The sequence below is a fragment of the Octopus sinensis genome, linkage group LG27 (assembly GCF_006345805.1).
Source record: "Octopus sinensis linkage group LG27, ASM634580v1, whole genome shotgun sequence".
Lineage (NCBI taxonomy): Eukaryota > Metazoa > Mollusca > Cephalopoda > Octopoda > Octopodidae > Octopus > Octopus sinensis.
Window position 1 is genome coordinate 3397520 of NC_043023.1, and position 20476 is coordinate 3417995.

The following is a 20476-nucleotide window of genomic DNA, read 5'->3' on the forward strand; positions in this document are numbered from 1 at the left end:
AATTAAAGATATTTCACATTTAGCATTGATTTATCAGAACAGGTAAGACATAATAACATATTACCTTAGTAAAAAGCAGTGAATACGGATAATTAAAAGCTCCAGGCAGAAGTGCAAATTGTTAATGTTGATAAGTCCGAGATCGCTATTAAACCTTTATTGTCCGTCACTAATTGTCTGATACCAGTAATTAAACTATAACCTAAGTAAATAAGTTTATTCTAGACCAGGGGTGGGCAAACTACGGCCCGCCGTAGGTTTTCATGCGGCCCGCCGAGAGCTTTTATGAATCCCAACTTCTATGCAGATACTTCGTAACTGTTTCAGTTGTACGGTAATTCACAATTGTTTGCATTTTATTTCAGTTCACTGTTTCGCGCCTTCACAAAATTGTCCGCTGTTGGTTTGTTTGTTTCAGCTACTGTGAAGCGATGAAAAATTTCGAGAAATATTCCCATGACATCATAATAAAACACATTTCCAGGTGAGTTTTCTCGTCAGACCCTACAAAAACAAAAATTAATAGAACAATGAAACAAGTATTGTGGCAATACAACGAGTCAATCGATATGCTTGAAACATTCAAATAAATAAATCACGTGTTAGATGGTGAAGAGGGAATGATGGACGATGCGTTTCGTTCCAATGAAGAAGCCAGCCAGGTTAATAAAAGGGCTTGAACCAGCTTTTTCTGGACACAGAGCTGTGGTTGGTTATCATTCACTCTATCGATTATTTGAATTTAGTACAGACACGAGTGTTTCAAACTAGCTTTTGTTGTCTGATAAAATTTACCCAAAATGAGTTGTTTGAAGCTATCTAAAAAGCGAAAAATTGAAGAGGAATGTCGTGTTTTTAATGAAAATTGGACTGAAAAGTATTTCTTTACCGACGTTGGAGTGAAAGCTCCATGTTTGATTTGTTCTGAAACAGTTGCTGTGTTCAAGGAATATAATTTGAAACGCCACTTTCAAACGAAGCACGCCAATTTTGGACACAATTTATCAAAACAAGAACTGCAAAAGAAAGCAAATAATCTGACAAAACGTTTGAAGCAACAGCAAAATGTGTTTGATAAAACCTCCTCTTTACAAAGGAACGCGACAAAGGCAAGTTTTATATTGGCCAACAAAATTGCAAAGCAAAACAAGTCATTCGCAGAAGCAGAATTTATCAAAGATTGTATGGTTAATGCTGTCAGCGTTGTGTGTCCTGAAGTTAAGTCAAAAGTAGAAGCCATTTCCCTGTCACGAAGAACTATTGTTCGTCGCATTGATGCAATTGCCGTGAATATTCATGAACAGCTGTTAACAGCCAGTGGTCGATTTCAGTGGTTTTCTATTGCTTTAGATGAGAGTACTGATATTCAGGATACTGCTCAGTTACTCATTTACATCAGAGGAATTGACGAAAACTTTGAAATTACAGAGGAATTGTTATCTATGGAGTCTCTCAAAGACACTACTACTGGAAAAGATTTGTTCAACAGTGTCATTAACAGTCCAATCAGGTCTGGATTAACCCTAAATAAACTGGCCAGCATTACAACCGATGGAGCTCCTTCACTCACCGGTAAATATTCCGGCCTTGTGAAGTTGTTGAATGACAAAATCAAAGAAGATTTTCCACTACACAGTGTGTTGTCTTTTCACTGCATCATACATCAAGAAAGCCTTTGTAAGTCATCTTTAAAACTCAAACATGTCATCGAACCTGTGGTGCGTGCAGTGAATTTAATAAGATCACGGGATTGAAACACAGGCAATTCCGAAGTTTCTTGGAGGATGTGGAGGCTGATTTTACTGATGTGCTGTACTACACAAATGTCCGCTGGTTAAGCATTGGAAAAGTTCTTAAGAGAGTATGGGACCTCAAAGCAGAGATTCTTATGTTTCTCAAAATGCAAGACATCTCATGTGACTTTTTAAACGAAATGGAGAGTGACGAATGGGTTTGTGATTTTGCATTTGCTGTGGACATAATGCAGAAGCTGAATGAACTTAACACAAAACTGCAAGGTAAAGGTATATTTGCTCATGAATTGTACCTGGAAGTGAAAGCTTTTCAATGGAAGCTTGGACTTTTTGCCAAGCACTTCCCTCTGCTGAAAACACAGTCTGTTACACAAGAATCATCGGACAAGTACAGTTCCCAGTTGATGGCTTTACAAAAGGAATTCATTAGAAGATTTGCTGATTTCAAGGCAGTTGAAGGCCTGTTCGATTTGCTTAACTCACCTCTTGCCTGTGACATTGAAACAACTACCGAGGAGACGTTTCTAATTTCAGATATCAATTCATATTAATAAACTGTTATTTCTCTTTAAAATCTTTTATTTTGGGTATCCTAGAATTTAAGTATAATATTCATCATGGTTGTCCATAATATTAAGAGGTGGTTGTCCACAATTAGTGCAGATTTTACTAGGAAAATTCCGTTCCTGGCAATTTGTAAGCAATAACAGGCTGTCCAAAATAACCGAGGTTCCTGTAATAATTTCAACTATAGGAGCAAATAACCAAAAAACATGAACCCGATAGTCTAAAAAATAAATTAAATCACGTAAACCAGGAATATTTCACAAAATTTCTTTTCAATCGATTGTGTGTTTATAGGTCTATAACCGCCTTTAAAAGTATTTTCACTCGATTTTTATAAATGAGGCCCGCCAAGGTTCCAAAGACGCACTGTGCGGCCCGCGATCAAAAAAGTTCGCCCACCCCTGTTCTAGACCCTTCTGGGAACTTTTCGGTTTGAACGGTAGTTTTTAAAAATAATTTCCACGTAACTAAAACATTTTAAACTTCGTATACTGGTAGAATGTGTTTATAGAACATCTTTTTCTCTTGGCTTTATTGAGAAAATTCTATAGTTTGTAAGATATTTGTTGTTTTTTCTGCAATTTCAACCAATCAATGACGTCTATTGAGGTGAAAACATTCTGTGTCGTATGAATATGTCCCTCGTTTAAGAAACAGATTGGGTTTATTTACATTTGGGAAGAAAGAAAAGATACCTTTGCCTCCACCCCTAATCCTAACCCTAAAACAGATTGAAATGCAATAGATCGATACTAGGGTCATAATTATGGGTGACAATTTCATATGACACTGCTAGAAAAAACTGCCGTTCAAACCGAAAAGATCCCCATTCTGTAAATTACCATTTATGGTTGTCGAGAAATTTTATGTAAAGACTCACTTTCCTCTAATGTACCTATAATAAAGGTTTCAAATTTTGGCACAATTTTGGGGGAAGTGGATTAGTTAATTACATCGACCACTGTTCTCAGCATTCAAATTAAAAAAAAAAAAACTTCACAAATTCCTGAATTTACAAGTTTTTTTTATTTAAACTGAATTTAAAGTAATACTAAATTGGTAGGGTACCAATAAACACTTTATTATTATTACTAATCATGGGAAATAATTCAGACACTATAAGAAAACAAAATGTCAGTGTTAACATATTCAACAGCCTGTCCCATCCACGTGGTTTTGGGTTCAGTTCCACTGCATGAAACGTTGGTTATGTGTCTACTGCTATATCTATAGGCACAGGGGTGGCTGTGTGGTAAGTAGCTTGCTTACCAACCACATGGTTCTGTGTTCAGTCCCACTGCATGGCATCATGGGCTAGTGTCTTCTACTATAGCCTCAGGCCGACCAAAGCCTTGTGAATGGATTTGGTAGACGGAAACTGAAAAAAGTCCATCGTATATATATATATATATATATATGTATGTGTGTGTGTCTGTTTGTCCCCACAACATCGATTGACAACTGATGCTGATGTGTTTACGTCCCCATTACTTAGTGGTTTGGCAAAGTAGACCGATAGAATAAGTCCTGGGGTCAATTTGCTCGACTAAAAGGCAGTGCTCCAGCATGGCCACAGTCAGATGACTGAAACAAGTAAAGCAACAGAAATATGGTAAAGAAAAGGTTTAAAGACAGTCAGTCAAATGTGTCTTCAATTTGCACAAGATTTGGCTGCTGTTTCTAACAAGTGAAACAAAATCAGAAAATTTACCCTTTTGATACTAACCTGGCTAAAACCACCTCTGGCTCTGTAGTATAAATGTCTTGCTTTCCTAAGTTCTGAATTAAAATCTTCCACCAAACCTTAGTCACAATTTATGTTCCTAACACTAGCTTAATGATAACCAAGTTATTTTACTAAATCCTTTATTATATTTAACCCTTTTGATACCAACCCGGCTGAAACCACCTCTGGCTCTGAGTACAAATGTCTTGTTTTCATAAGTTTTGAATTAAAATCTTCCACCAAACCTTAGTCACAATTTATGTTCCTAACACTAGCTTAATGATAAATAAGTTATTTTATTAAATTCTTTGTTATATTTAACCCTTTTGATACCAACCCGGCTGAAACCACCTCTGGCTCTGAGTACAAATGTCTTGTTTTCATAAGTTTTGAATTAAAATCTTCCACCAAACCTTAGTCACAATTTATGTTCCTAACACTAGCTTAATGATAAATAAGTTATTTTATTAAATTCTTTGTTATATTTAACCCTTTTGATACCAACCCGGCTGAAACCACCTCTGGCTCTGAGTACAAATGTCTTGTTTTCATAAGTTCTGAATTAATATCTTCCACCAAACCTTAGTCACAATTTATGTTCCTAACACTAGCTTAATGATAAATAAGTTATTTTATTAAATTCTTTGTTATATTTAACCCTTTTGATACCAACCCGGCTGAAACCACCTCTGGCTCTGAGTACAAATGTCTTGTTTTCATAAGTTTTGAATTAAAATCTTCCACCAAACCTTAGTCACAATTTATGTTCCTAACACTAGCTTAATGATAAATAAGTTATTTTATTAAATTCTTTGTTATATTTAACCCTTTTGATACCAACCTGGCTGAAACCGGCTCTGGCTCTGAGTACAAATGTCTTGTTTTCAAAAGTTTTAGATTAAAATATTCCCCTAAATCTTAGCCACAATTTATGTTCCTAACACTAGCTTAATGATAACCAAGTTATTTTACTAAATTCTTTGTTATATTTTACTCTTTTGATACCAACCTGGCTGAAACCACCTCTGGCTCTGTAATACAAATGTCTTGTTTTCATAAGTTTTGAATTAAAATCTTCCACCAAACCTTAGTCACAATTTATCTTCCTAACACTAGCTTAATGATAAGTTATTTTACTAAATTCTTTGTTATATTTTACTCTTTTGATACCAACCTGTCTGAAACCACCTCTGGCTCTGTAATACAAATGTCTTGTTTTCATAAGTTTTGAATTAAAATCTTCCACCAAACCTTAGTCACAATTTATGTTACTAACACTAGCTTAATGATAGCTAAGTTATTTTACTAAATTCTTTGTTATATTTAAAATTAATTGAAAGAAACACAGAGCATCCCAAAATAAATACAGTAACGAAAGGGTTAAAGCAATCTAAAAAAATAAGCATTGCTTTTGACAGAATAACCTGAATGCTAAAAGTTTAAACATCCTCTGTAGCTTAGACTGTTTCTCTATTATTTCAGAATATCAGATGACATTGTCACTAAAGAATAATGTTTTACTTTAAATGTATCTTTGATATTTATCAACTTTGAAAGATTTTTAGTGGAAGTCCATTTAGTATGTTACTGCTTTAGTAAGATTGGTCACTAATTTATAGCATGGAAGTTTTCGTGGAAAATTCCTGTGTGTGAGCTTTTGAGAAGCATGTGGAATGGAATATCAGAAGGCAGTTTTTATACAAAAATATTTTTTACTAGCAATATCGCCTGGCGTTGCTCGGGTTTGTTTCGACCCTTTAGGATTGGAATTTTTGAAAAGTAAAAATTTTGCATTATGTAGCTTGTTATTCTCTTTAAATGAACATTTTTGTGGTTGAAATACACCGAAAAATGACGACACAGCAGTAAAAAAATCGTAAAAAATAGGGGTTTTCATCGAAAAAATGCACCTTTTTGATGTAAATAATTTTTGGTGTTAACATGGTCCGATTTGAATTTTTTCTTCTACAGAATGAAGAGCAAGCCTTCTTCTATCATACTCTCAATTTTGGTCAACTTGTGTCGCAGGGTCTCAGAGGAGATAGGGTTAGTTGAAGGCTACCAAACCTGCCATACTTTAGCTTTATCTATAGAGATATTAACAAGAGCTGACAAGTAGTAAGAGCATAGCCTGTGTGTATGAGTCAGGAAAAGCTTTATAACTTATGATTGAAATATGGATTCTGTCGGAAGTCATTTAAGCTAATAGGAATGGAGTTAGCTTAAATGAAAATATACTGTTCATAACATGACTCGAGTAGGGGGCTGATGTCATCCAGAACATCGGGGAGCAAAGTTGGCATAAATGAAACCGGCTGTTCGTGATGGGATCAGAGTTTGTGGGGCCGGTATAATTCATAGCTTGCGGTGTGAAGCTGGTGTGAATAACAAGGAGCTGTTCATGATATGGCAAGTCAAGAGCTGATATAATTCAGAGTTTGCTGCACAATGTTGGTGATAAAACACAAAGACCTGTTCCATGTTGAAAGAGAGATGTTGCTCTTCTGCCGTCTATCCACTGATTAAAACTTCCGCTTCACTTCATGGGCAGAGAACTGCCTTTGGTATTCATATGCACCCAGCCCTGATTGGCTGGAGAATGCCAGAGCACAACTGTGCTATGCCAGGAAAAGTAAAGTAGTTTTATGACTTGCTACAGATTAAAGGAACTTGTTATACAGAACAGGAATTACATTGACTTTTATAATATTTTATAATATTTTCTATGTACTGAAATTAATTGTAAAATGTCTCTGTTTTATTGACAGGAATGTATAGGAGATGACTTTTGATTCTAATTAAAATCGGATTACAAAGGAGTTTGCAACAGCCACAGATATTAACAAAGACTGCAGTTTGATGGAAATGTAGCAGAGAAAATATTGTGAATAAAATATATAAATATTTGAAAATAAAAACATATATTGTGATAGAGAAGGAAAATTCGATAAACATTTGTGTGAGAATATGGTTGAATAAAAACCACAGTGGATTGATTGACGTCTAAAAATATAACACTGTGGTATTTATAAAATGTCATTCTCTCAAAAAGTTGACCTTAATATTAAGAAACTTATTTGCAGAAAGGATAGGCCATATCACTGTGATATCTGTGGTAAATCATTCACTCAAAACAGATGCTTGACCATTCACAAACGCATTCATACAGGAGAGAATCTGTATCACTGTGATATTTGTGGTAAATCGGTCACTTCAAGTGGCGGCTTAACTAAACACATACGAAGTCACACTGGTGAAAAGCCATACAGCTGTGGTATCTGTGGTAAATCATTATCTACAAGCAGCAGCTTAAGTACCCATGTACGTCTTCATACAGGAGAGAAGCCACACGGCTGTGATATCTGCGGTAAATCATTCTCTAACAAATATCATTTGGCTATACATAAACGAATTCATACAGGAGATAAACCTTCTCACTGTGATATCTGCGGTAAATCATTCTCTCAGGAATGTCATTTGACTATACATAAACGAATTCACACAGGAGATAAACCTTATCACTGTGATATCTGTGGTAAATCATTCTCTCAGGAATGTCATTTGACTATACATAAACGTATTCATACAGGAGATAAACCTTCTCACTGTGATATCTGTGGTAAATCATTCTCTCAGGAATGTCATTTGACTATACATAAACGTATTCATACAGGAGATAAACCTTATCACTGTGATATCTGTGGTAATCATTCTCTCAGGAATGTCATTTGACTATACATAAACGTATTCACACAGGAGATAAACCTTATCACTGTGATATCTGCGGTAAATCATTCTCTCAGGAATGTCATTTGACTATACATAAACGTATTCATACAGGAGATAAACCTTCTCACTGTGATATCTGCGGTAAATCATTCTCTCAGAAAAGTTATTTGATTGACCACAGACACATTCATACAGGAGAGAAGCCTTATCACTGTGATATCTGCGGTAAATCATTCTCTCAGAAATGTTATTTGACTATACATAAACGAATTCACACGGGAGATAAACCTTATCACTGTGATATCTGCGGTAAATCATTTTCTCATCAATGTTCTTTGACTATACATAAACGTATTCACACAGGAGATAAACCTCATCACTGTGATGTCTGCAGTAAATCATTTGTTCGGAAAAGACAGTGGACTACACATGTGTGTAGTCACACTGAAGAATAACTGTGCCAACATCACAAGTCTTTTTGTAAAAACAATATTTTATATATTGTTGTATTTAGGAAGGGTCATTTTACCAGTTTAGCCAATAAAAACACACGCACTATATATTTGGTGTTAACCCTTTTGATACCAACCCGGCTCTCTAGTATAAATGTCTTGTATTCATTAGTTTTGAATTAAAATCTTCCACCAAACCTTAGTCACAATTTATGTTCCTAACACTAGCTTAATGATAACCAAGTTATTTTATTAAATTCTTTGTTATATTTAACCCTTTTGATACAAACCTGGCTGAAACCACCTCTGGCTCTTTAATACAAATGTCTTGTTTTCATAAGATTTGAATTAAAATCTTCCACCAAACCTTAGTCACAATTTATGTTCCTAACACTTGCTGAATGATAGCTATGTTATTTTACTAAATTCTTTGTTATATTTAAAATCAATTGAAAGAAACACAGAGCATCTCAACAGGAATATGGTAACAAAAGGGTTAATTTGCTTCAGCCTTATTTATTTTTTACATTAATCTTAATCTTATTTCGGCCAGTGTTCTTTCGTCACACTCCTGTGACCTCATCAGTGGTCCTTTGCTTTCTTCTTTCTTATTTGAAAATACTAAATAGCTGACAGTTAGTAAGGAGAGACACACAAATAAGAAAGAAGAAAGCAAAGGACCACTGATGAGGTCACAGGAGTGTGAAGAAAGAACTCTGGCCGAAATAAGATTAAGATTAATGTAAAAATTACTGCGCGTGTTTTTATTGGCTAAACTGGCAAGATGACCATTCTGAAATACAACATCTGTTTCAACACATGATTTCACATCAAAAATCTTGCAAAACAAATAAATATTTTATATAAAAATAAATGTATTTACACATGAAAAAGATCTGACAGAGTGTGAGAGCAATCTTCTAACCACAACTATATCTACATTGGTGACATCACTTACTGATAGTTTTAATAAAAATTATTGAAATACAGTTACACCTTACTTTCCAAGGACCCATGTTATGAAACCCCAGGTTTATGAGTTTTATTTTGCCAGCACAAGATCCAAATTTTGAACAAAATACAAAAGTTTCTACTACCATGACAAATGCTTTTGCATGTTACCAAGAAATTTATAGAGAGTGAAATAAAGTTTCTTCTAAACAAACAATTCTACCCTTGTTTTTTAAAAAGAAATCTACAGGTGTGTCTACGAGAGTTTGTGAATCAGCAATCGCATTCACAAGTGATGGTGTGAGTGATTCAGAAACAATTTTAATAATAATATTTTTTATTCCAAATGATCTCGGCATTCCTTTTACTTTACATAAAATATTCTTTACCTGTGCCGGTGGCATGTAAAAAGCATCAACCAATTGTGGCCGTTGCCAGCCTCCCCTGGCACCTGTGCTAGTGGCATGTAAAAAGCACCCACTACACTCACGGAGTGGTTGGCGTTAGGAAGGGCATCCAGCCGTAGAAACATTGCCAGATCAGACTGGGCCTGGTGCAGCCTTCTGGCTTCCCAGACCCCAGTTGAACCGTCCAACCCATGCTAGCATGGAAAGCAGACGCTAAACGAAGATGATGATGATATAGATATATATTTATAATTGTTACTTGAAAGAATAAAATCCAAAACTTACAGGGAAAAAAATTTCAATTTAGAAATACTAAATCAAATTTCACACAAAATAATATATACTCTTTTACTTGTTTTCAGTCATTTGACTGCGGCCATGCTGGAGCACCGCCTTTAGTCGAGCAAATCAACCCCAGGACTTATTGTTTGTAGGCCCAGTACTTATTCTATCGGTCTCTTTTGCTGAACCGCTAAGTGACGGGGACGTAAACACACCAGCATCGGTTGTCAAGCAATGCTAGGGGGACAAACACAGACACACAAACACACACATACATATATATATATATATATATATATATATATATATATATACACATATATACGACAGGCTTCTTTCAGTTTCCGTCTACCAAACCCACTCACAAGGCATTGGTCGGCCCGGGGCTATAGCAGAAGACACTTGCCCAAGATGCCACGCAGTGGGACTGAACCCGGAACCATGTGGTTGCTTAGCAAGCTACTTACCACACAGCCACTCCTGCGCCTGTGTGGTACATAGACAAAGTATACCTTATGGGAATCAGGGTGCTCCTGGGATTGAAAATCTGCCATTCATTTGGTTTTGAACATCCAGCTTTGAGCTCAGGTCTGGATGAGGATTTCTTGTATGCTAACAGTCGAACATTCCAATTATATATATAAAAAATTAGAAATTTGAATTGATAAAAAGTGTTCTTTTTTCTAATTTTATATATATATTATTTAGTAAGCCTCTTCTCCTTATCTCCTCAAAGACATACAGCATCTCGAAAGAGTCCAGAAGCTGGCTACCAGCATGGTTCATGGTCTTGTAGTGATCCCTATTTCGCGCATGTTGGTGCCTTCACCAAGGCAGAGAGAGGAAGGGCCCTCTCGCGCATGCGCAAAGCAACGGAAGAAGAACCCTTTTGCCTACGTGGCAGTTAGCCGAGGCAAGGGGATCGTAGAACGTTTGACCACTAGCAGCAGTCAGCAGCGACTTGAGACATGGCTATCGAAGGTACAACACGTATATTCTCTCTGTCCGAATTTGATTCTAGCAGCAGCCTTTACCGAAAGCTTTTAACCAAATTGTTGCAGACTACATCATCTTCCTTTCTCCGGACGCCATCTTTGACAAGTGTCGTTTTGCATTTGAACACTATCTTATTTTACAGCGATAAGGTTCAGCTGAGACACATCTATACCAAAGGGATGCCAGATACACCAATTATCTGTTACCACATAAGAGAATAAAGTAGATATATATTATTTACGTTTGCGTCTTGTTTGTTTCTGACTGGTAGAGAATCTTGATATTAAAGCAACAGAAAGTGATTGCTTCTCGCACCCCCAAAAGGTCCAGAGAAGATATTCACTCATTTCGTTACAGTCTCAAAAATTTGTCCTACGAAGAAAGGCTGAGGACGCTCGACCTTTACTCTCTTGAAAAACGCCGCCGCCGTGGTGATCTCATTCTCGCCCACAACATCATAAGCAGAAAGTGTAACCTCTCGAAAGAGCTGTTCTTCACTCCTGCTCCAGAGCGTCGGCTGCGGGGTCATTCCGAAAAGCTCTACCTGCGACGTTTTCATCTCAATCGAAGGAGAGGAGCTTTCTCCGTCTGGGTTGCGGATCCGTGGAACAAGCTGCCAGACGAGATGGTGAAGATGCCGACGACCGCTTTGTTCAAAGCCTCCCTTGACCTCAAGTGGCCTGAACTCTTTACATGAACACCACCCTGTACTTAACTCCATGTCCCCCTACATGGCCTTGCTATTTGCTTTTGAGCCAAATTAACTAACTAACTAACTAACTAACTAGTAAGAAAATGGAAAGATTTAATGGATATAAATTAATTTAGGTTCTTATAAAATCTACATTTGGAATGACCCATTTTAAATTCTGTTGGATTTTACTCATAAGGTCTTGGAATCTTACATAACATACCTATTTCTTTACTACCCACAAGGGGCCAAACAAGGACAGACAAACGGATTAAGTCGATTATATCGACCCCGAAAGGATGAAAGGCAAAGTCAACCTCAGCGGAATTTGAACTCAGAACATAACGGCAGACGAAATACCTATTTCTTTATTACCCACAAGTGGCTAAACACAGAGGGGACAAAGAAGGACAGACATAGGTATTAAGTCGATTACATCGACCCCAGTGCCTAACTGGTACTTTATTTATCGACCCCGAAAGGATAAAAGGCAAAGTCGACCTCGGCGGAATTTGAACTCAGAACGTAACAGCAGGCGAAATACGGCTACGCATTTCGCCCGGCGTGCTAACGTTTCTGCCAGCTGTGTGTGTGTCTGTGTTTGCCCCCCTTCCCTCCAACATCACTTGACAACCGATGCTAGTGTGTTTACGTCAGCGGTTCAGCAAAAGCGATCGATAGAATAAGTACTAGGCTTACAAAGAATAAGTCCTGGGGGTCGATTTGCTCGACTAAAGGCGGTGCTCCAGCATGGCCACAGTCAAATGTCTGAAACAAGTAAGATAGTAAATAGTAGTCTGAAGTACTCCGTCGGTTACGACGATGAAGGTTCCATCTGATCCGAATCAATGGAACAGCCTGCTCATGAAATTAACGTGTAAGTGGCTGAGCACTCCACAGACACGTGTACCCTTAACGTAGTTCTCGGGGATACTCAGTGTGACACAGAGAGTGACAAGGCCGGCCCTTTGAAATACAGGTACAACAGAAACAGGAAGTAAGAGTGAGAGAAAGTTGTGGTGAAAGAGTACAGCAGGGATCACCACCATCTCCTGCCGGAGCTTCGTGGAGCTTTAGGTGTTTTCGCTCAATAAACATTCACAACGCCCGGTCTGGGAATCGAAACCGCGATCCTATGACTGCGAGTCTGCTGCCCTAACCACTGGGCCATTGCGCCTCCTAAATAGTAGTAATAGTATTGCCTACAATTGTTTCAATTTGCACTCCGTACAAATTACAAACGTATAGAATAAAATACGTTTGCATTTTGAAGATTTTGAGCAAAATATCATCAGGGGGAAAGGACTTTTAGGAAGCTCCGTGTAGTTCGGTTGAGATATTCCAGCAGACTAAGTAGATAAAAGTGTGTTTTGTTATTTGTGTGTGTTAATGTAATTTAGATATAATAATTATAACATAAAGTATATAAAAATAGAAATAATAAAAATATTCAAAGATAAGGTGTGCCGACAAAATAAAATAATAAAAAAATAGATAGATAGATCGATAGATAGGTATGTGGTTATATAGATAGATAGATATGGATAGATCGATAGATTATATAGATAGATAGATAGATAGATAGATAGATAGATAGATAGATAGATAGATAGGTAGGTAGATAGATAGATAGATAGATAGATAGATAGATAGATAGATAGATAGATAGATAGACAGACAGACAGACAGACAGATATATAGACAGACAGACAGACAGACAGATAGATAGATAGATAGATATATATATATATAGAGAGAGAGATAGACATAGATAGATAGATAAAGAGAGATAGATAGATAGATAGATAGAGAGAGATAGATAGATAGATAGATAGATAGACAGATAGATAGATAGATAGGTAGATAGATAGAGAGAGAGAGAGAGAGATAGTAAAACGAAACGTAGTAAAAATAATTCTCTACTAAACTAGGTTTTATATTTCTTTCGTTTTTATACCCTCAATTACTTCAAAGTATATTTAGAAATAGACAGACTATTTATCATCGAACTAAATGAAATGTGTAGATATGATTATCTCTTGTTAATGTGATATATAATTTTTTTTTAAGGTGTGGGGAAGAATAAAAATACGAAACTAGAACAAGGAATTATTCAACTGCAAATACAATTTGATGACAGAAAGTTGAGAAAAAGAGAATCGGAACAAGATGGAACGAAACATACAGTCGGTTCCGTATACACACGCAGCTAGAAGCATACATTTATATGTGTAATATCATTTCTGAAAATTTCACTTACAATATATAACAAACATATTATTCCCAATGTATTGCAAGGCTAAAAAATTTATATAAAATACAAAAACATTGAAATTCTTTTTATCTGTGACAGATTCTATCTTTTTTTTGGGGGGGGGGTTCTTTTTGTCTACGTTTCGTTTTATTTTCTGTGTCGGTTTTATAATATTCCTGATGTCAAACTGCTGTCGAGTCGCACCTTGCTTGTAATTAAAGATATTTCACATTTAGCATTGATTTATCAGAACAGGTAAGACATAATTACATATTACCTTAGTAAAAATCAGTGAATACGGATAATTAAAAGCTCCAGGCAGAAGTGCAAATTGTTAATGTTGATAAGTCCGAGATCGCTATTAAACCTTTATTGTCCGTCACTAATTGTCTGATACCAGTAATTAAACTATAACCTAAATAAATAAGTTTATTCTAGACCCTTCTGGGATCTTTTCCGTTTGACCGGCAGTTTTTTAACATAATTTCCACGTAACTAAACATTTTAAACTTCGTATACTGGTAGAATGTGTTTATAAAACATCTTTTTCTCTTGGCTTTATTGAGAAAATTCTATTGTTTGTAAGATATTTGTTGTTTTTTTTCTGCAATTTCAACCAATCAATGACGTCTATTGAGGTGAAACAAACATTCTGGTAGGCCTGAGGCTATAGTAGAAGACACTTGCCCAAGGTGCCATGCAGTGGGAATGAACCCGGAACCATGTGGTTGGTAAGCAAGCTACTTACCACACAGCCACCCCTGTGCCTATAGATATAGCAGTAGACACATAACCAACGTTTCATGCAGTGGAACTGAACCTGAAACTGCGTGGATGTGACAGGCTGTTAAATTTGTTTTAAGGCGGCAAGCTGGCAGAAACGTTAGCACGCCAGGCGATATGCGTAGCCGTATTTCGCCTGCGGTTACATTCTGAGTTCAAATTCCGCCGAGGTCCACTTTGCCTTTCATCCTTTCGAGGTCGATTAAATAAGTACCAGTTACGCACTGGGGTCGATATAATCTACTTAATCCGTCTGTCTGTCCTTGTTTGTCCTCTCTGTGTTTAGCCCCTTATGGGTAGTAAAGAAATAGGTATTTCATCTGACTTTATGTTCTAAGTTCAAATTCCACAGAGGTCAACTTTGCCTTTCATCCTTTCGAGGTCAATTAAATAAGTACCAGTTACGCACTGGGGTTGATATAATCGACTTAATCCGTCTGTCTGTCCTTGTTTGTCTCCTCTCTGTTTAGCCCCTTGTGGGCAGTATTTCGTCTGTCTTTACATTCTGAGTTCAAATTCCGCCGAGGTCGACTTTGCCTTTCATCCTTTCGAGGTCGATTAAATAAGTACCAGTTACGCACTGGGGTCGATATAATCTACTTAATCCGTCTGTCTGTCATTGTTTGTCTCCTCTGTGTTCAGCCCCATGTCGGTAGTAAAGAAATAGGCTGTTGAATATGTTAACACTGACATTTTGTTTTCTTATTGTGTCTGAATTATTTCCCATGATTAGTAATAATAATTTATTGGTACCCTACCAATGGTTAGTAATAATAATAAAACGTTTATTGGTACCCTACCAATATAGTATTACTTGAAATTCAGTTTAAATGAAAAACTTGTAGGTTCACAAATTTTGGGAGTTTTTTTAATTTGAATGTTCGACTGTTAGGAGTGGCTGTGTGGTAAGTAGCTTGCTTACCAACCACATGGTTCCGGGTTCAGTAACACTGTGTGGCACCTTGGGCAAGTGTCTTCTACTATAGCCCCAGGCCGACCAAAGCCTTGTGAGTGGATTTGGTAGACGGAAACTGAAAGAAGCCCGTCGTATATATGTATATATATATATATATATATATATATATATGTGTGCGTGTATGTTTGTGTGTCTGTGTTTGTCCCCCTAGCATTGCTTGACAACCGATGCTGGTGTGCTTATGTCCCCGTCACCTAGCGGTTCGGCAAAAGAGACCGATAGAATAAGTACTGGGGTCACAAAGAATAAGTCCCGGGGTCGAGTTGCTCGACTAAAGGCGGTGCTCCAGCATGGCCGCAGTCAACTGACTAAAACAAGTAAAAGAGTGTTAGCATACAACAAATCCTCATCCAGACCTGAGCTCAAAGCTGGATGTTCAAAACCAAATGAAGGGCAGATTTTCAATTCCAGGAGCACCCTGATTCCCATAAGGTATACTTTGTCTATGTACCACACAGGCGCAGGAGTGGCTGTGTGGTATATAGCTTGCTTACAAACCACATGGTTCTGGGTTCAGTCCCACTGCATGGCACCTTGGGCAAGTGTCTTCTACTATAGCCCCAGGCCAACCAAATGCAAAATTGTGTCTGTCCGTCTGGGGCCCCTGTATCTCAATCTACATTTGCTTTACTCTTTTACTTGTTTCAATCATTTGACAGTGGCCATGCTGGAGCACCACCCTTAGTTGAGCAAATCGACCCCAAGACTTAGTCTTTGTAAGCCTAGTATTTATTCTATCGGTCTCTTTTCTCTTTTACTCTTTTACTTGTTTCAGTCATTTGACTGTGGCCATGCTGGAGCACCACCTTTAATCGAGCAAATCTACCCCAGGACTTATTCTTTGTAAGCCTAGTATTTATTCTATCGGTTTCTTTTCTCTTTTACTCTTTTACTTGTTTCAGTCATTTGACTGTGGCCATGCTGGAGCACCGCTTTTAGTCGAGCAAATCTACCCCAGGACTTATTCTTTGTAAGTCTAGTATTTATTCTATCGGTTTCTTTTCTCTTTTACTCTTTTACTTGTTTCAGTCATTTGACAGTGGCCATGCTGGAGCACCACCTTTAGTCGAGCAAATCGACCCCAGGACTTATTCCTCTAAGCCTAATACTTATTCTATCGGTCTCTTTTGCCGGAGCGCTAAGTTACGGGGATGTAAACACACCAGCATCGGTTGTCAAGTGATGTTGGGGGAGACAAACAAAGAAACATAACATGACTCGAGTAGGGGGCTGATGTCATCCAGAACATCGGGGAGCAAAGTTGGCATAAATGAAACAGGCTGTTCGTGATGGGATCAGAGTTTGTGGGGCCGGTATAATTCATAGCTTGCGGTGTGAAGCTGGTGTGAATAACAAGGAGCTGTTCATGATATGGCAAGTCAAGAGCTGATATAATCCAGAGTTTGCTGCACAATGTTGGTGATAAAACACAAAGACCTGTTCCATGTTGAAAGAGAGATGTTGCTCTTCTGCCGTCTATCCACTGATTAAAACTTCCGCTTCACTTCATGGGCAGAGAACTGCCTTTGGTATTCATACGCACCCAGCCCTGATTGGCTGGAGAATGCCAGAGCACAACTGTGCTATGCCAGGACAAGTAAAATAGTTTTATGACTTGCTACAGATTAAAGGAACTTGTTATACAGAACAGGAATTACATTGACTTTTATAATATTTTATAATATTTTCTATGTACTGAAATTAATTGTAAAATGTCTCTGTTTTATTGACAGGAATGTATAGGAGATGACTTTTGATTCTAATTAAAATCGGATTACAAAGGAGTTTGCAACAGCCACAGATATGAACAAAGACTGCAGTTTGATGGAAATGTAGCAGAGAAAATATTGTGAATAAAATATATAAATATTTGAAAATAAAAACATATTGTGATAGAGAAGGAAAATTCGATAAACATTTGTGTGAGAATATGGTTGAATAAAAACCACAGTGGATTGATTGACGTCGAAAAATATTGGGAAAATATAACACTGTGGTATTTATAAAATGTCATTCTCTCAAAAAGTTGACCTTAATATTAAGAAACTTATTTGCAGAAATGATAGGCCATATCACTGTGATGTCTGTGGTAAATCATTCACTCAAAACAGATCCTTGACCATTCACAAACGCATTCATATGGGAGAGAATCTGTATCACTGTGATATTTGTGGTCTTTCATTCTCTGAAGGAAATAGTTTGAGTCTACACAAACAAATTCATACAGAAGAGAAACCACGTCACTGTCGTATCTGTGGTAAATCATTCTCTCGAAATGATAACTTAACTGATCATTTGCGTATTCATACAGGAGAGAAACCTTATCACTGTGAGATCTGTGGTAAATCGGTCACTTCAAGTGGCGGCTTAACTAAACACATACGAACTCACACAGGTGAAAAGCCATACAGCTGTGGTATCTGTGGTAAATCATTATCTACAAGCAGCAACTTAAGTACCCATGTACGTCTTCATACAGGAGAGAAGCCACACGGCTGTGATATCTGCGGTAAATCATTCTCTCAGGAATGTCATTTGACTATACATAAACGAATTCACACAGGAGATAAACCTTATCACTGTGATATCTGCGGTAAATCATTCTCTCAGAAATGTTATTTGATTATACATAAACGTATTCACACGGGAGATAAACCTTATCACTGTGATATCTGTGGTAAATCATTTTATGTAAATTGCGCTTTAATCAAACACAAACAAACCCATACCGGAGAGAAGCCTTATTGTTGTGACATCTGTGGTAAATCATTCTCTCAGAAAAGTCATTTGATTGATCACAAACACTTTCATACAGGAGAGAAGCCTTATCACTGTGATGTCTGCAGTAAATCATTTATTCGGAAAAGACAGTTGACTATACATAAACGTATTCACACAGGAGAGAAGCCTTATCACTGTGATATCTGTGGTAAATCGTTTTCTGTAAATCAACATTTAATCAAACACAAACAAACCCATACCGGAGAGAAGCCTTATTGTTGTGACATCTGTGGTAAATCATTCTCTCAGAAAAGTCATTTGATTGAACACAAACACTTTCATACAGGAGAGAAGCCTTATCACTGTGATGTCTGCAGTAAATCATTTATTCGGAAAAAACAGTTGACTATACATAAACGTATTCACACAGGAGATAAACCTTATCACTGTGATATCTGTGGTAAATCATTCTCTCATCAATGTTCTTTGACTATACATAAACGTATTCACACAGGAGAGAAGCCTTATCACTGTGATATCTGTGGTAAATCATTCTCTCAGGAATGTCATTTGACTATACATAAACGAATTCACACAGGAGATAAACCTTATCACTGTGATATCTGTGGTAAATCATTCTCTCATCAATGTTCTTTGACTATACATAAACGTATTCACACAGGAGAGAAGCCTTATCACTGTGATGTCTGTGGTAAATCATTCTGTCAGAAATATCCTTTGACTGTACATAAACGTATTCACACAGGAGAGAAGCCTTATCACTGTGATGTCTGCAGTAAATCATTTGCTCAGAAAAGACAGTTGACTACACATGTGTGTAGTCACACTAAAGAATAACTGTGCCAACATCAGAAGTCTTTTTGTAAAAACTATATTTTATATATTGTTGTATTTTGGAAGGGTCATTTTGCCAGTTTAGCCAATAAAAACACACACACTATATATTTGGTGTTAACCCTTTTGATACCAACCCGACCAAAACCGCCTCTGGCTCTGTAGTATAAATGTCTTGTTTTCATAAGTTCTGAATTAAAATCTTCCACCAAACCTTAGTCACAATTTATGTTCCTAACACTAGCTGAATGATAACTAAGTTATTTTACTAAATTCTTTGTTATATTCAAAATTAATTCAAAGAAACACGGAGCATCTCGACAGAAATATGGTAATGAAAAGGGTTAAAGACAGTCAGTCAAATGTGTCTTCAATTTGCACAAGATTTGGCTGCTATTTCTAACGAGTGAAACAAAATCTGAAAATTTACTCTTTTGATACCAACCCGACTGAAACCACCTCTGGCTCTGTAGTATAAATGTCTTGTTTTCATAAGTTTTGAATTAAAATCTTCCACCAAACCTTAGTCACAATTTATGTTCCTAACACTAGCTTAATGATAAATAAGTTATTTTATTAAATTCTTTGTTATATTTAACCCTTTTGATACAAACCTGGCTGAAACCACCTCTGGCTCTGTAATACAAATGTCTTGTTTTCATAAGTTTTGAATTAAAATCTTCCACCAAACCTTAGTCACAACTTATGTTCCTAATACTAGCTTAATGATAGCTAAGTTATTTTACTAAATCCTTTATTATGTTTAACCCTTTTGATACCAACCTGGCTGAAACCGACTCTGGCTCTGAGTACAAATGTCTTGTTTTCATAAGTTTTGAATTAAAATCTTCCACCAAACCTTAGTCACAACTTATGTTCCTAACACTTGCTGAATGATAACTAAGTTATTTTACTAAATTCTTTGTTATATTTAAAATCAATTGAAAGAAACACAGAGCATCTCAACAGGAATATGGTAACAAAAGGGTTAATTTGCTTCAGCGTTATTTATTTTTTACATTAATCTTAATCTTATTTCGGCCAGAGTTCTTTCGTCACACTCCTGTGACCTCATCAATGGTCCTTTGCTGTCTTCTTTCTTATTTGAAAATACAAAATGGCTGACCGTTAGTAAGGAGAGACACACAAACGACCAGACTTCATCATCATCATCATCGTTTAGCGTCCGCTTTCCATGCTAGCATGGGTTGGACGGTTCAACTGGGGTCTGGGAAGCCAGAAGGTTGCACCAGGCACAGTCTGGTCTGACAGTGTTTCTACAGCTGGATGCCCTTCCTAACGCCAACCACTCCGTGAGTGTAGTGGGTGCTT

The 20476-nt window shown here is 37.0% G+C and overlaps 2 protein-coding genes across 3 annotated transcripts in view; both read left to right on the forward strand.

Moving 5' to 3' along the window:
* LOC115225478 (zinc finger protein OZF-like) overlaps positions 1–19252 on the forward strand; it is a 19285-nt gene extending 33 nt beyond the window's left edge. The window contains exons 1-3 of one of the 2 annotated variants that reach the window (XM_036513999.1): positions 1–42; positions 6816–7598; positions 18010–19252. The exon at positions 1–42 is cut by the window's left edge and continues 33 nt beyond it. In XM_036513999.1, the coding sequence (XP_036369892.1) occupies positions 7081–7598; positions 18010–19147 (1656 nt within the window). In that variant the 5' untranslated portion in view covers positions 1–42; positions 6816–7080 and the 3' untranslated portion in view covers positions 19148–19252. Of the gene's footprint in view, positions 43–6815; positions 7599–13942; positions 14065–17301 lie in introns of those variants that run through there. The other variant, XM_036514000.1, reaches the window with a different exon arrangement.
* LOC115225477 (general transcription factor II-I repeat domain-containing protein 2-like) lies at positions 801–1754 on the forward strand. Its single transcript, XM_029796431.1, has one exon. The coding sequence runs from the start codon at positions 801–803 to the stop codon at positions 1752–1754; it is 954 nt and encodes a 317-aa protein (XP_029652291.1).
* Positions 19253–20476: the final 1224 nt, after the last annotated feature.